Source organism: Oncorhynchus keta, chromosome 22, assembly GCF_023373465.1.
Source record: "Oncorhynchus keta strain PuntledgeMale-10-30-2019 chromosome 22, Oket_V2, whole genome shotgun sequence".
Taxonomy (NCBI): Eukaryota; Metazoa; Chordata; class Actinopteri; order Salmoniformes; family Salmonidae; genus Oncorhynchus; species Oncorhynchus keta.
The window spans coordinates 52,659,198-52,677,876 of record NC_068442.1 but is presented as its reverse complement, the minus strand read 5'-3'; the positions used below and the strand labels follow the sequence as shown (position 1 = coordinate 52,677,876).

Below are 18,679 nucleotides of genomic sequence, written 5' to 3'. Positions count from 1 at the left end.
CCCCCCCCTCCCCCTCCTCTCCTCCCTCCAGTACCTTGGTCTGCAGTTTTTGCACCAGCTGAGCCTGTCTGTGTTGTCCCTCCTGATAGGCCTGTAGTTTTTGCCTGTAGGCCCTCTCCTCATTCTGCAGCCGCAGGCGCTCTACAGACACACTCGCTTGGTCCGAGTCCCCCGTTGCGGACTGCAGAGCCAGCATCTGTTCAAGCTGTACGCACGCACGCACGCACGCACGCACGCACGCACACACACACACACACACACACACACACACACACACACACACACACACACACACACACACACACGCGCAAAGGGAGGTTAACATTTGACCCTTATAACAAGCTCTAAAACATGACTTGGCATAATCATAATGATGACACTACTGAAATTCAACCTCGAGGTTATATAATGGCCCACTGCTATTAAACCTCTGGGTTATATAATGGCCCACTGCTATTAAACCTCTGGGTTATATAATGGCCCACTGCTATTCAACCTCTGGGTTATATAATGGCCCACTGCTATTAAACCTCTGGGTTATATAATGGCCCACTGCTATTCAACCTCTGGGTTATATAATGGCCCACTGCTATTCAACCTCTGGGTTATATAATGACCCACTGCTATTAAACCTCTGGGTTATATAATGGCCCACTGCTATTAAACCTCCGGGTTATATAATGGCCCACTGCTATTAAACCTCTGGGTTATATAATGGCCCACTGCTATTAAACCTCTGGGTTATATAATGGCCCACTGCTATTCAACCTCTGGGTTATATAATGGCCCACTGCTATTAAACCTCTGGGTTATATAATGGCCCACTGCTATTAAACCTCTGGGTTATATAATGGCCCACTGCTATTCAACCTCTGGGTTATATAATGGCCCACTGCTATTAAACCTCTGGGTTATATAATGGCCCACTGCTATTCAACCTCGAGGTTATATAATGGCCCACTGCTATTAAACCTCTGGGTTATATAATGGCCCACTGCTATTAAACCTCCGGGTTATATAATGACCCACTGCTATTAAACCTCTGGATTATATAATGGCCCACTGCTATTAAACCTCTGGGTTATATAATGGCCCACTGCTATTCAACCTCTGGGTTATATAATGGCCCACTGCTATTAAACCTCTGGGTTATATAATGGCCCACTGCTATTAAACCTCTGGGTTATATAATGGCCCACTGCTATTCAACCTCTGGGTTATATAATGGCCCACTGCTATTCAACCTCTGGGTTATATAATGACCCACTGCTATTAAACCTCTGGGTTATATAATGGCCCACTGCTATTAAACCGCTGGGTTATATAATGGCCCACTGCTATTAAACCTCTGGGTTATATAATGGCCCACTGCTATTAAATCTCTGGGTTATATAATGGCCCACTGCTATTAAACCTCTGGGTTATATAATGGCCCACTGCTATTAAATCTCTGGGTTATATAATGGCCCACTGCTATTCAACCTCCGGGTTATATAATGGCCCACTGCTATTAAACCTCTGGGTTATATAATGGCCCACTGCTATTAAATCTCTGGGTTATATAATGGCCCACTGCTATTAAATCTCTGGGTTATATAATGGCCCACTGCTATTCAACCTCTGGGTTATATAAGGGATCAAAAGATTGTCTGACTATTTCTGTTTATACCTGATAGAAACATCACAAAATCCCTGGCCAATAATGGACCAAGCCTTCACCACAGAAGAGATATAGGTAGATTGTGTTAGCGGGTGTCCGTTGTGTGTACAGCGGGTGTCTGTTGTGTGACAGTTTCTACGTGTATTGATCCAAACTGCAAGCAGGGAAGATTCCTGAAGGGACAGGCCTTTCTCTGGTGTTGGAATTAAATCTCCCCTTCCAAAATATCTGAAATCCAACTGCCCTGTAACCTCTCAACCTCAAACAGCCTCTACCCCTCCCCTATACTCCCCCCTGACTCCCCCAGCGCACCACCCACTCCTCTTTCTCTCTGGTGCCAGACACCCTGTCCTTACTAACACAAACCACATGGCTCAGTGAGCCCTGGGACAACACAGCTACACACTACAACACACTGGGACAACACAGCTACAAACTACAACACACTGCTACAACACAGCTACACACTACAACACACTGGGACAACACAGCTACACACTACAACACACTGGGACAACACAGCTACACACTACAACACACTGGGACAACACAGCTACACACTACAACACACTAGGACAACACAGCTACACACTACAACACACTGCTACACAGCTACACACTACAACACATTGCTACAACACAGCTACACACTACAACACACTGCTACAACACAGCTACACACTACAACACAGCTACACACTACAACACACTGCTACAACACAGCTACACACTACAACACACTGCTACAACACAGCTACACACTACAACACAGCTACACACTACAACACACTGTGACAACACAGCTACACAACAAAACACACTGCTACAACACAGCTACACACTACAACACACTGCTACAACACAGCTACACACTACAACACACTGCTACAACACAGCTACACACTACAACACACTGCTACAACACAGCTACACACTACAACACAGCTACACACTACAACACACTGTGACAACACAGCTACACACTACAACACACTGCTACAACACAGCTACACACTAAAATACACTGCTACACCACAGCTACACACTACAACACACTGGGACAACACAGCTACACACTACAACACACTGCTACAACACAGCTACACACTACAACACACTGGGACAACACAGCTACACAGCAAAACACACTACTATTCCCTGATACACACCACAACACACTACTATTCCCTCATACACACCACAACACACTGCTATTCCCTCATACACACTACAACACACTGCTATTCCCTCATACACACCACAACACAGCTACACACTACAACACACTGGGACAACACACTGCTATTCCTGATACACACCACAACACACTGCTATTCCCTCATACACACCACAACACACTACTATTCCCTCATACACACTACAACACACTGCTATTCCCTCATACACACCACAACACACTGCTATTCCCTGATACACACCACAACACACTGCTATTCCCTGATACACACCACAACACACTGCTATTCCCTGATACACACCACAACACACTGCTATTCCCTCATACACACCACAACACACTGCTAGTCCCTGATACACACCACAACACACTACTATTCCCTCATACACACCACAACACACTACTATTCCCTCATACACACCACAACACACTGCTAGTCCCTGATACACACTACAACACACTGCTATTCCCTCATACACACCACAACACACTGCTATTCCCTGATACACACCACAACACACTGCTATTCCCTGATACACACCACAACACACTGCTATTCCCTCATACACACCACAACACACTGCTATTCCCTCATACACACCACAACACACTGGGACAACACACTGCTATTCCCTGATACACACCACAACACACTGCTATTCCATCATACACACCACAACACACTACTATTCCCTCATACACACCACAACACACTGTTGCTTGCGTGCCTCGTGTAAAATGGGAGGAGAAAGAAAGACATTGCTTTGGCAATGTAAACATATGTTTCCATTGCCAATAAAGTTTTGAATTGAAATTGAATTGAGAGAGAGAAAGAGAGAGTACTCTCTCTCTCTCTCTCTCTCTCTCTCTCTCTCTCTCTCTCTCTCTCTCTCTCTCTCTCTCTCTCTCTCTCTCTCTCTCTCTCTCTCTCTCTCTCTCTCTCTCTCTCTCTCTCGCTCTCTCGCTCTCCCTCTTGCGCTCCATCTAGCTCACCCCCCACCACCCTGTACCTCATGTCTTCCCAGTGTGTTTAATCTGTTGACCAGGCTCCAGAGTAGAGCAGGACAATAGTCTCACTGTTCAAACTCCTTCACTGGTATTATTAACACATTTTCAAATGGACATTTTACTGGCTTGCGTCCCAAACAACACCCTATTCCCTACTTAGTGCACTACTTTTGGACCTATATGGATCTGGCCAACAGTAGGGCACTAAACAGGGAATAGGTGAATAATGGCCCTTTCAGAGTTGTATTAGAGGCCACAAAAGTACAAAAAGGCAAACAAACTCATTGTGCCCGTAGTCTCTGTGTTTTTAGTGGTTTAGGAGGTTTAGTTTTGAGGTGTGTGTGTGTGTGTGTGTGTACTGTTTTGCTGGCCATTGTTAGGTGACAGCTTTTGAGACTAAGAAGGAGGAGAGACATGGGCAGATTAGAGATGTTCAGCAACGACTCAGCAGTGGTACATCTCTGACACGCACACACACGCACGCACGCGCGCGCGCGCACACGCACACACACACACACACACACACACACACACACACACACACACACACACACACACACACACACACACACACACACACACACACACACACACACACACACACAGCCCAGCTGCTGTGTGTAAAGGGACTACGAGGTTGTTGAGTCATTATGCCCAGCTTGTGAGCATATGTTAGGCTTTAGAGCATTGCAGTGCTACTTGGTAATAAACGACTTGCTATTACATTAGGTTTTAGAGCCTTGCAGCGATATTGATATTGACCTCATCCCATCACTAGAGGATGAATCCCTGGTTGTTCTTTAAAAGTAGTTTCCTCACCATCGTAAATAAGCATGACCCTTTCAAAAAATTCAGAACTAAGAACAGATATAGCCCTTGGTTCACTCCAGACCTGACTGCCCTCGACCGGCACAAAAACATCCTGTGGCGTTCTGCATTAGCATCGAATAGCCCCAGCGATATGCAACTGTTCAGGGAAGTCAGGAACCAATACACTCAATCAGTCAGGAAAGCAAAGGCAAGCTTTTTCACCTGTCTACTTCTCAGATAGATCCACATCTACGCAGACGACACCATTCTATATACTTCTGGCCCTTCTTTGGACACTGACCCTCCAGGCAAGCTTCAATGCCATACAACTCTCCTTCCGTGGCCTCCAATTGCTCTTAAATACAAGTAAAACTAAATGCATGCTCTTCAACCGATCGCTACCTGCACCTACCCGCCTGTAGGATAACATCACTACTCTGGATGGTTCTGACTTAGAACATGTGGACAACTACAAATACCTAGGTGCCTGGTTCGACTGTAAACTCTCCTTCCAGACTCAAATTAAGCATCTCCAATCCAATCTCCATCTCCAATCCAAAATAAAATCTAGAATCTAGAATCGGCTTTTATTTTGCAACAAAGCCTCTTTCACTCACACTGCCAAACATAGCCTCGTAAAACTGACTATACTGCCGATACTCGACTTCGGCGACGCGGTGCCATCCATTTTGTCACCAAAGCTCCATATACTACCCACCACTGCGACCTGTATGCTCTTGTCGGCTGGCTCTGCTCACTGCTCACTACATATTCGTCACTACATATTCGTCACCAGACCCACTGGCTCCAGGTCATCTATAAGTGTATGCTAGATAAAGCTCCTTCTTATCTCAGCTCACTGGTCACCATAACAACACCCACCCGTAGCACGCGTTCCAGCAGGTATATCTCACTGGTCATCCCCAAAACCAACACCTTTGGCCACCTTTCCTTCCAGTTCTCTGCTGCCAGTGACTGGAACGAATTATAAAAATGGCTGAAGTTGGAGACTTATATTTCCCTCCCCAAATTTAAACATCAGCTATCTGAGCAGCTAACCGATCACTGCAGGTGTACACAGCCCATCTGTAAATAGCCCACCCAATCAACCTACCTCATCCCCATATTGTTTTAATTTACTTTTCTGCTCTTTTGCACACCAGTATTTCTACTTGCTCACCATCATCTGCTCATATATCACCCCAGTGTTAATTTGCTAAATTGTAATTTCTTCGCTACTATTGGCCTATTTATTGCCTTACTTCTTTACTCCATTTGCACACACTGTATATAGACTTTTCTATTGTGTTATTGTACGCTTATTTATTCAATGTGTAACTCTGTGTTGTTGTTTTATCTTGGCCAGGTCGCAGTTGTAAATGAGAACTTTATCTCAACTGGCCTACCTGGTTAAATCTTTGTTGTGCTCTTTGGTATTAATCTACTTGGTAAAATATTCAGTTTTAGAGCCTTGTAGTGCTACTTGGTAATATTCTACTTGTTATTATTCTACTTGGTAATATTCTACTTGGTAACTTGGTAATATTCTACTTGGTAATATTCTACTTGGTAACTAGGTAATATTCTACTTGGTAATATTCTACTTGGTAATATTCTACTTGGTAATAGTCTACTTGGTAATATTCTACTTGGTAATATTCTACTTGTTAACTTGGTAATATTCTACTTGGTAATATTCTACTTGGTAATATTCTACTTGTTAACTTGGTAATATTCTACTTGGTAATATTCTACTTGGTAATATTCTACTTGTTAACTTGGCAATATTCTACTTGGTAGCTTGGTAATATTCTACTTGGTAACTTGGTAATATTCTACTTGGTAATATTCTACTTGTTAACTTGGTAATATTCTACTTGGTAATATTCTACTTGGTAATATTCTACTTGGTAATATCCTACTTGGTAATATTCTACTTGTTAACTTGGTAATATTCTACTTGGTAATATTCTACTTGGTAATATTCTACTTGTTAACTTGGTAATATTCTACTTGGTAGCTTGGTAATATTCTACTTGGTAACTTGGTAATATTCTACTTGGTAATATTCTACTTGTTAACTTGGTAATATTCTACTTGGTAATATTCTACTTGGTAATATTCTACTTGGTAATATTCTACTTGTTAACTTGGTAATATTCTACTTGGTAATATTCTACTTGGTAATATCCTACTTGCTATTATGTAAGGTTTTAGAGCCTTGCAGTGCTACATGGTAAAATTCTACATGGTGATACTTGGTACCACTCTAGGTTGTGGTAGTCAAGGTACAGGCACATGTAGAGTTTCAAAATGTTGATAACTTTCCCAGAATCCTCTGGTCTTTCAAAAAATCCTGGCTGTAAGATTCCTGGAAATAAGCAGGAAAACTAGGAGCCCTTCAACCAGGACTTATGGAACACCGGGGAATTGTCACCCTCCCTGTCAACTAGGCACCAATCTGATAACTTTTAATCACCTCTGCATATATAACACTGATGATAATTAATCCCCCCCCCCCTCACATCACCAGGGAAAACATCCCTGCACACCTCACCACACACAGTGCAGGCCAATAGCATACCGTCGGCTCACAACATCTTCTGCCTTGTCTCTCATTATCAAACCTGTATGTTTGTTTATCTATTGAGTCAGCAAATAGTAAATGGTGAATTGTAGATCGTAACCACCACAACCTTCTGTGTATGAACCATCCATGAGTGCGTGGGGATGTCAGGGGACGGATCGTCTAATCTTCGACAGTTAACACATTACACAGTTATTAGCACACTGGTTTTACAGCTGGAAAAGCCATGCAAATTACCGCTACGCAAATCATGTGTAATATAATTTAGGGTCAAGTAATCTTTAGCATAACAGTACAATATCTCCAGCTAGGTTTTAACTGCAGACGCATATGTGGACACCTGTCAAACCATTTCCCTCACAGCCAATCACTAGGGAGTTACAGGAGACCACACCCTCTATCTTGGACGTCTCTAAACTCAAAAACCCTGTGACCTCCACAACCCCTTCAGGTCCCTCTGAGGACCAGTCTAAATCCCCTCCAGGCCCCCCTGTAGCCCAGTCTAAATCCCCTCCAGGTCTTCCTGTAACCCAGTCTAAATCCACTCCAGGTCCCCCTGTAACACAGTCTAAATCCCCTCCAGGTCTCCCTGTAACCCAGTCTAAATCCCCTCCAGGTCCCCCTGTGACACAGTCTAAATCACCTCCAGGTCCCTCTTTAGCCCAGTCTAAATCCCCTCCAGGTCCCTCGTTAGCCCAGTCTAAATCCCCTCCAGGTCCCTCGTTAGCCCAGTCTAAAACCCTCCAGGTCCCTCGTAAGCCCAGTCTGAATGCCCTCCAGGTCCCCATTAGCCCAGTCTAAATCCCCTCCAGGTCCAAATCAAATCAAATTTATTTATATAGCCCTTCGTACATCAGCTGATATCTCAAAGTGCTGTACAGAAACCCAGCCTAAAACCCCAAACAGCGACCAGGTCCTCATTAGCCCAGTCTAAATCCCCTCCAGGTCCCTCTTTAGCCCAGTCTAAATCCCCTCCAGGTCCCTCTTTAGCCCAGTCTAAATCCCCTCCAGGTCCCTCGTTAGCCCAGTCTAAATCGCCTCCAGGTCCCTCGTAAGCCCAGTCTAAATCCCCTCCAGGTCCCTCGTTAGCCCAGTCTAAATCCCCTCCAGGTCCCTCGTTAGCCCAATCTAAACCCCTCCAGGTCCCTCGTTAGCCCAGTCTAAATCCCCTCCAGGTCCCTCATTAGCCCAGTCTAAATCCCCTCCAGGTCCCTCGTTAGCCCAGTCTAAATCCCCTCCAGGTCCCTCGTTAGCCCAGTCTAAATCCCCTCCAGGTCCCTCGTTAGCCCAGTCTAAATCCCCTCCAGGTCCCTTGTTAGCCCAGTCTAAATCCCCTCCAGGTCCCTCGTTAGCCCAGTCTAAATCCCCTCCAGGGACCTCGTTAGCCCAGTCTAAACCCCTCCAGGTCCCTCGTTAGCCCAGTCTAAACCCCAACCAGATCCCTCTTTAGACCAGTCTAAATCCCCTCCAGGTGCCTCGTTAGCCCAGTCTAAATCCCCTCCAGGTGCCTCGTTAGCCCAGTCTAAATCCCCTCCAGGTGCCTGGTTAGCCCAGTCTAAATCCCCTCCAGGTCCCTCGTTAGCCCAGTCTAAATCCCCTCCAGGTCCCTCGTAAACCCAGTCTAAATCCCCTCTAGGTCCCTCGTTAGCCCAGTCTAAATCCCATCCAGGTCCCTCTTTAGCCCAGTCTAAATCCCCTCCAGGTGCCTCGTTAGCCCAGTCTAAATCCCCTCCAGGTCCCTCGTTAGCCCAGTCTAAATCCCCTCCAGGTCCCTCGTTAGCCCAGTCTAAATCCCCTCCAGGTCCCTCGTTAGCCCAGTCTAAATCCCCTCCACGTCCCTCGTTAGCCCAGTCTAAATCCCCTCCAGGTCCCTCGTAAACCCAGTCTAAATCCCCTCTAGGTCCCTCGTAAACCCAGTCTAAATCCCCTCCAGGTCCCTCGTTAGCCCAGTCTAAATCCCCTCCAGGTCCCCCTGTAACCCAGTCTAAATCCCCTCCAGGTCCCCCTGTAACCCAGTCTAAATCCCATCTAGGTCCCTACTCTGGCTCTGGGTCTGAGTGAAAAGATGTTGACTGCTGTTTCTCTGATTCATAAGCACAGTAACAGCATGTGGGCTTCCTGCCAGACCAGAAGAGAGAGATAGAGGGAGGGAGGGAGGGGAGAGAATTAGAGAGAGAGAGGGATGGATAGAGATAGAGAGAGAGATAGAGAGAGAGAGAGAGCGAGAGAGAGGGATAGAGAGAGAGAGAGAGAGAGAGAGAGAGAGAGAGAGAGAGAGAGAGAGAGAGAGAGAGAGAGAGAGACAGAGAGAGAGAGAGAGAGAGGGAGGGAGGGAGGGAGGGAGGGAGGGAGGGAGGGAGGGAGGGAGGGAGGGAGGGAGGGAGGGAAGGGTGAGGCTGAGGTACCTCTATCCTTCCCCCCTTCCTCCCCCTTTTCTCTATTCTTTAACTCACCCCCCTCATAACCTCCACCCACTCTGCTCTACATCATTAAACCCCACCCCCTCTCATAACCTCATCACCCACCCCTGCTCCACCCATCATTAAACCCCACCCCCTCATAACCTCCACCCACTCTGCTCTACATCATTAAACCCCACCCCCTCATAACCTCCACCCACTCTGCTCTACATCATTAAACCCCACCCCTCATAACCTCCACCCACTCTGATCTACATCATTAAACCCCACCCCCTCATAACCTCCACCCACTCTGCTCTACATCATTAAACCCCACCCCCCTCATAACCTCCACCCACTCTGCTCTACATCATTAAACCCCCCCCTCATAACCTCCACCCACTCTGCTCTACATCATTAAACCCCACCCCCTCATAACCTCCACCCACTCTGCTCTACATCATTAAACCCCACCCCCTCATAACCTCCACCCACTCTGCTCTACATCATTAAACCCCACCCCCCTCATAACCTCCACCCACTCTGCTCTACATCATTAAACCCCACCCCCCTCATAACCTCCACCCACTCTGCTCTACATCATTAAACCCCATAACCCCTCTGCTCTCATAACATCCACCCACTCTGCTCTACATCATTAAACCCCACCTCCACCCCCTCATAACCTCCACCCACTCTGCTCTACATCATTAAACCCCACCCCCTCATAACCTCCACCCACTCTGCTCTACATCATTAAACCCCACCCCCTCATAACCTCCACCCACTCTGCTCTACATCATTAAACCCCACCCCTCATAACCTCCACCCACTCTGATCTACATCATTAAACCCCACCCTCATTAACCTCCACCCACTCTGCTCTACATCATTAAACCCCACGCCCCTCATAACCTCCACCCACTCTGCTCTACATCATTAAACCCCATCCCCTCATAACCTCCACCCACTCTGCTCTACATCATTAAACCCCACCCCCCTCATAACCTCCACCCACTCTGCTCTACATCATTAAACCCCACCCCTCATAACCTCCACCCACTCTTCTCTACATCATTAAACCCCACCCCCTCATAACCTCCACCCACTCTGCTCTACATCATTAAACCCCCCATAACCTCCACCCCCCTCATAACCTCCACCCACTCTGCTCTACATCATTAAACCCCACCCCCTCATAACCTCCACCCACTCTGCTCTACATCATTAAACCCCACCCCCTCATAACCTCCACCCACTCTGCTCTACATCATTAAACCCCACCCCCTCATAACCTCCACCCACTCTGCTCTACATCATTAAACCCCACCCCCTCATAACCTCCACCCACTCTGCTCTACATCATTAAACCCCACCCCCTCATAACCTCCACCCACTCTGCTCTACATCATTAAACCCCACCCCCTCATAACCTCCACCCACTCTGCTCTACATCATTAAACCCCCTACCCCTCATAACCTCCACCCACTCTGCTCATTAAACATCATTAAACCCCACCCCTGATAACCTCCACCCACTCTGCTCTACATCATTAAACCCCACCCCCTCATAACCTCCACCCACTCTGCTCTACATCATTAACCCCCACCCCCTCATGACCTCCACCCACTCTGCTCTACATCATTAAACCCCACCCCCCTCATAACCTCCACCCACTCTGCTCTACATCATTAAACCCCACCCCCTCATAACCTCCACCCACTCTGCTCTACATCATTAAACCCCACCCCTCATAACCTCCACCCACTCTGCTCTACATCATTAAACCCCACCCCCTCATAACCTCCACCCACTCTGCTCTACATCATTAAACCCCACCCCTCATAACCTCCACCCACTCTGCTCTACATCATTAAACCCCACCCCCTCATAACCTCCACCCACTCTGCTCTACATCATTAAACCCCACCCCTCATAACCTCCACCCACTCTGCTCTACATCATTAAACCCCATCACCCTCATAACCTCCACCCACTCTGCTCTACATCATTAAACCCCACCCCTCATAACCTCCACCCACTCTGCTCTACATCATTAAACCCCACCCCCTCATAACCTCCACCCACTCTGCTCTACATCATTAAACCTCCACCCACTCCCCTCATAACCTCCACCCACTCTGCTCTACATCATTAAACCCCACCCCCTCATAACCTCCACCCACTCTGCTCTACATCATTAAACCCCACTCTGCCCCTCATAACCTCCACCCACTCTGCTCTACATCATTAAACCCCACCCCTCATAACTCCACCCACTCTGCTCTACATCATTAAAAACCCCATAAACCCCCCTCATAACCTCCACCCACTCTACATCATTAAACCCCACCCCCATCATTAAACCCCACCCCCCCTCATAACCTCCACCTCCCCACTCTGCTCTACATCATTAAACCCCACCCCCTCATAACCTCCACCCACTCTGCTCTACATCATTAAAACCCCCATCCCCCTCATAACCTAAACCCCACCCCCCACCTCCCCACTCTGCTCTACATCATTAAACCCCACCCCCCTCATAACCTCCACCCACTCTGCTCTACATCATTAAACCCCACCCCCCTCTCATAACCTCCACCCACTCTGCTCTACATCATTAAACCCCACCCCCTCATAACCTCCACCCACTCTGCTCTACATCATTAAACCCCACCCCTCATAACCTCCACCCACTCTGCTCTACATCATTAAACCCCCCCCCCTCATAACCTCCACCCACTCTGCTCTACATCATTAAACCCCACCCCCTCATAACCTCCACCCACTCTGCTCTACATCATTAAACCCCACCCCCTCATAACCTCCACCCACTCTGCTCTACATCATTAAATAACCTCCCCCACCCCCTCATAACCTCCACCCACTCTGCTCTACATCATTAAACCCCACCCCCCTCATAACCGCCACCCACTCTGCTCTACATCATTAAACCCCCCCCCCCTCATAACCTCCCCCCACTCTGCTCTACATCATTAAACCCCACCCCCCCCCCATAACCTCCACCCACTCTGCTCTACATCATTAAACCCCACCCCTCATAACCTCCACCCACTCTGCTCTACATCATTAAACCCCACCCCCTCATAACCTCCACCCACTCTGCTCTACATCATTAAACCCCACCCCTCATAACCTCCACCCACTCTGCTCTACATCATTAAACCCCACCCCCTCATAACCTCCACCCACTCTGCTCTACATCATTAAACCCCACCCCTCATAACCTCCACCCACTCTGCTCTACATCATTAAACCCCCCCACCCCCTCATAACCTCCACCCACTCTGCTCTACATCATTAAACCCCACCCCCTCATAACCTCCACCCACTCTGCTCTAAACCCCACCCCCTCATAACCTCCCACATCATTAAACCCCACCCCCTCATAACCTCCACCCACTCTGCTCTACATCATTAAACCCCACCCCCTCATAACCTCCACCCACTCTGCTCTACATCATTAAACCCTCCACCCACTCCCCCTCATTAACCTCCACCCACTCTGCTCTACATCATTAAACCCCACCCCTCATAACCTCCACCCACTCTGCTCTACATCATTAAACCCCACCCCCCTCATAACCTCCACCCACTCTGCTCTACATCATTAAACCCCACCCCCTCATAACCTCCACCCACTCTGCTCTACATCATTAAACCCCACCCCCTCATAACCTCCACCCACTCTGCTCTACATCATTAAACCCCACCCCTCATAACCTCCACCCACTCTGCTCTACATCATTAAACCCCACCCCTCATAACCTCCACCCACTCTGCTCTACATCATTAAACCCCACCCCACCCCTCATAACCCCTCATAACCTCCACCCACTCTGCTCTACATCATTAAACCCCACCTCCCCCTCATAACATGCGCACCTCCACCTCCACCCACTCTGCTCTACATCATTAAACCCCACCCCCCTCATAACCTCCACCCACTCTGCTCTACATCATTAAACCCCACCCCCCTCATAACCTCCACCCACTCTGCTCTACATCATTAAAACCCCCACCCCCCTCATAACCTCCACCCACTCTGCTCTACATCATTAAACCCCACCCCCTCATAACCTCCACCCACTCTGCTCTACATCATTAAACCCCACCCCTCATAACCTCCACCCACTCTGCTCTACATCATTAAACCCCACCCCCTCATAACCTCCACCCACTCTGCTCTACATCATTAAACCCCACCCCCCTCATAACCTCCACCCACTCTGCTCTACATCATTAAACCCCACCCCCCCCTCATAACCTCCACCCACTCTGCTCTACATCATTAAACCCCACCCCCCTCATAACCTCCACCCACTCTGCTCTACATCATTAAACCCCACCCCCTCATAACCTCCACCCACTCTGCTCTACATCATTAAACCCCACCCCCTCATAACCTCCACCCACTCTGCTCTACATCATTAAACCCCACCCCCTCATAACCTCCACCCACTCTGCTCTACATCATTAAACCCCACCCCCCCTCATAACCTCCACCCACTCTGCTCTACATCATTAAACCCCATCATTAAACCCCACCCCCTCATAACCTCCACCCACTCTGCTCTACATCATTAAACCCCACCCCCTCATAACCTCCACCCACTCTGCATCTACATCATTAAACCCCACCCCCTCATAACCTCCACCCACTCTGCTCTACATCATTAAACCCCATCCCCCTCATAACCTCCACCCACTCTGCTCTACATCATTAAACCCCACCCCCTCATAACCTCCACCCACTCTGATCTACATCATTAAACCCCACCCCCTCATAACCTCCACCCACTCTGACTCTACATCATTAAAACCCCACCCCTCATATCCACTCTAAACCCACTCTGCTCATCATTCCCAACTCTAACGGAGGGGTCGTAAAGGTCCCAATGGAACCCTGTTCCCTTTATATTGGACCATAGGGCTCTGGTCATAAGCAGTGTACTTCCTGGGATACATACCGTAGCTGTGTTCACAACTAGCCTCAGTGTACGATCGCGACCAGCCTCAGTGAACGCTCGTGACCAGCCTCAGTGTACGATCGCGACCAGCCTCAGTGTACGCTCGCGACCAGCCTCAGTGTACGCTCGGGACCAGCCTCAGTGTACGATCGCGACCAGCCTCAGTGTACGATCGCGACCAGCCTCAGTGTACGCTCGTGACCAGCCTCAGTGAACGCTCGTGACCAGCCTCAGTGTACGATCGCGACCAGCCTCAGTGTACGCTCGCGACCAGCCTCAGTGGACGCTCGCGACCAGCCTCAGTGAAGGCTCGCGACAAAAGCCTCAGTGAAGGCTCGGGACCAGCCTCAGTGTACGATCGCGACCAGCCTCAGTGTACGATCGCGACCAGCCTCAGTGTACGATCGCGACCAGCCTCAGTGTACGATCGCGACCAGCCTCAGTGTACGATCGCGACCAGCCTCAGTGGACGCTCGCGACCAGCCTCAGTGTACGCTCGCGACCAGCCTCAGTGTACGATCGCGACCAGCCTCAGTGGACGCTCAGGACCAGCCTCAGTGAAGGCTCGCGACCAGCCTCAGTGTACGCTCACGACAAGCCTCTCTCCATTCTGTGGCCCCGTGGTCCCCTAAAACAGGGCTGAAGCCAACCTCTCAACCCTGTTACACCCCTCCACAGCCCTGTTACACCCCTCCACAGCCCTGTTACACCCCTCCACAGCCCTGTTGCACCCCTCCACAGCCCTGTTGCACCCCTCCACAGCCCTGTTACACCCCTCCACAGCCCTGTTACACCCCTCCACAGCCCTGTTACACCCCTCCACAGCCCTGTTACACCCCTCCATAGCCCTCCACAGCCCTGTTACACCCCTCCACAGCCCTGTTACACCCCTCCACAGCCCTCACCCTCCACAGCCCTGTTACACCCCTCCACAGCCCTCCACAGCCCTGTTACACCCCTCTACACCCCTCCACAGCCCTGTTACACCCCTCCACAGCCTCCACAGCCCTGTTACACCCCCTACACCCCTCCACAGCCCTGTTACACCCCTCCACAGCCCTCCACAGTACACCCCTCTACACCCCTCCATAAGCCCAGTTTCACCCCAGCCTCAGCCCTGTTGCACCCTCCAAAGCCCTGTTACACCCTCCACCCCTCCACAGCCCTGTTACACCCCCTCACAGCCCTACACAGTTACACCCCTCCACAGCCCTCCACAGCCCTGTTACACCCCTCAGCCTCCACAGCCCTGTACACCCCTCCACAGCCCTCCACAGCCCAGTTTCACCCCACTACAGCCCTGTTGCACCCCTCCACAGCCCTGTTACACCCCTCTACACCCCTCCACAGCCCTGTTACAGCTCACAGCCCTCCACAGCCCTGTTACACCCCTCCACACCCTCCACAGCCCAGTTTCACCCTCCACAGCCCTGTTACAACCCTCCACAGCCCTGTTGCACCCCTCCACAGCCCTGTTACACCCCTCCACAGCCCTGTTACACCCCTCCACAGCCCTGTTACACCCCTCCACAGCCCTGTTACACCCCTCCACAGCCCTGTTACACCCCTCCATAGCCCTCCACAGCCCTGTTACACCCCTCCACAGCCCTGTTACACCCCTCCACAGCCCTGTTACACCCCTCCACAGCCCTGTTACACCCCTCCACAGCCCTCCACAGCCCTGTTACACCCCTCTACACCCCTCCACAGCCCTGTTACACCCCTCCACAGCCCTCCACAGCCCTGTTACACCCCTCTACACCCCTCCACAGCCCTGTTACACCCCTCCACAGCCCTCCACAGCCCTGTTACACCCCTCTACACCCCTCCACAGCCCAGTTTCACCCCACTACAGCCCTGTTGCACCCCTCCAAAGCCCTGTTACACCCCTCTACACCCCTCCACAGCCCTGTTACACCCCCCTCACAGCCCTCCACAGCCCTGTTACACCCCTCCACAGCCCTCCACAGCCCTGTTACACCCCTCTACACCCCTCCACAGCCCTGTTACACCCCTCCACAGCCCTCCACAGCCCAGTTTCACCCCACTACAGCCCTGTTGCACCCCTCCACAGCCCTGTTACACCCCTCTACACCCCTCCACAGCCCTGTTACACCCCCCTCACAGCCCTCCACAGCCCTGTTACACCCCTCTACACCACTCCACAGCCCAGTTTCACCCCTCCACAGCCCTGTTACAACCCTCTACAGCCCTGTTACACCCCTCCACAGCCCTGTTACACCCCTCCACAGCCCTGTTACACCCCTCCACAGCCCTGTTACACCCCTCCACAGCCCTGTTACACCCCTCCACAGCCCTGTTACACCCCTCTACACCCCTCCACAGCCCTGTTACACCCTTCCACAGCCCTCCACAGCCCTGTTACACCCCTCTACACCCCTCCACAGCCCAGTTTCACCCCACTACAGCCCTGTTGCACCCCTCCACAGCCCTGTTACACCCCTCTACACCCCTCCACAGCTATTTTACACCCCTCCATAGCCCTGTTACAGCCCTCTACAGCCCTGTTACACCCCTCTACACCCCTCCACAGCTCTTTTACACCCCTCCATAGCCCTGTTACAGCCCTCTACAGCCCTGTTTCACCAGAGCCCTGTAACACCCCTCCCCCTGTGAGTCCAACCCCTCCACTCTCTTCTTTAAGGTTGCCTACTCTACAGCCCTTTGACACCCCTCCCTCTCTGAGTCCAACCCCTCCACTCTCTTCTTTAAGGTTGCCTACTCTACAGCCCTCTACATCCCTGTTACAGCCCTCTACAGCCCCGTTTCACCAGAGCCCTGTAACACCCCTCCCCCTGTGAGTCCAACCCCTCCACTCTCTTCTTTAAGGTTGCCTACTCTACAGCCGTCGTGCAATATTTCTCAACATGCAATTTATAAAAAAAAAACAGACTTCTCAATCCAGGGCACTCTTTTGTATTTCAACATGGTTTTTACAGTTGTATAATATATTTATTTCCTTCTTGTATCTGTGCCATTGGTCCTGGTTGTGTTTCAGATGTGAAAGGCTTTGATTGCGTCCAAAATGGTACCCTATTCCCTTTATAGTGCACTACTTTTGACCAGTGCCTATAGGGAATAGGGTCCATTGGGAATAGGGCCCATTGGGAATAGGGAATAAGGCCTACTGGGAATAGAGCCCATAGGGAATAGGGTTTAAAGGGAATAGAGCCGATTGGGAATAGGGCCCATTGGGAATAAGGCCTATTGGGAATAAGGCGCATTGGGAATAGGTTCCATAGGGAATAGAGCCCATAGGGAATAGGGCCCATAGGGAATAAGGCCCATTGGGTATAGATCCCATTGGAAATAGAGGCCATAGGGAATAGGGCCCATTGGGAATAGGGCCCATTGGGAATAGGTTCCATAGGGAAAAGGGCCCATTGGAAATAGGGCCAATTGGAAATAGGGCCAATTGGGAATAGGGCCAATTGGGAATAGGGTCAATTGGGAATAGGGCCAATTGGGAATAGGGTCAATTGGGAATAGGGCCAATTGGGAATAGGGCCAATTGGGAATAGGGCCAATTGGGAATAGGGCCAATTGGGAATAGGGCCAATTGGGAATAGGGTCAATTGGGAATAGGGCCAATTGGGAATAGGGTCAATTGGGAATAGGGCCAATTGGGAATAGGGCCAATTGGGAATAGGGCCAATTGGAAATAGGGCCAATTGGGAATAGGGCCAATTGGGAATAGGGCCCATTGGGCTCTGGTCAAAAGTAATACGCTTTATAGAGAATAGAATGCAATTTTGGAAGCAGCATTTTACGTTCTCTGCCCTTTAAATATTTAATATGTAATTTAATAACATGTGTTTTACATTAGAGCCTTTTATATGAATGATATTTATGATTTGTATTTATTATTTATATTATTTACTCCTTGCATTGTCTGACTTCAAACATATTTCAAAAGTACATGAATGAGTTACAATGCTTTGATTCTAATGCCCTTCAAGCAACAAGAGAGCCGTTGGAGAGGCCACTCTGACAGCTTTTTGCGG

At 49.5% G+C, this 18,679-nt stretch overlaps 1 protein-coding gene across 2 annotated transcripts in view; it reads right to left on the bottom strand.

The window, feature by feature from the left end:
• Positions 1-18,679, bottom strand: part of crocc2 (ciliary rootlet coiled-coil, rootletin family member 2) — a 207,308-nt gene that overhangs the window by 147,639 nt on the left and 40,990 nt on the right. For both annotated transcript variants that reach the window (XR_008075929.1, XM_052475603.1), the window contains exon 4: positions 35-205. Coding sequence is in view for 1 of the 2 variants with exons in the window: in XM_052475603.1 (XP_052331563.1) it covers positions 35-205 (171 nt within the window). In the remaining variant the exon portion in view is untranslated. The remainder of the gene's footprint in view (positions 1-34; positions 206-18,679) is intronic.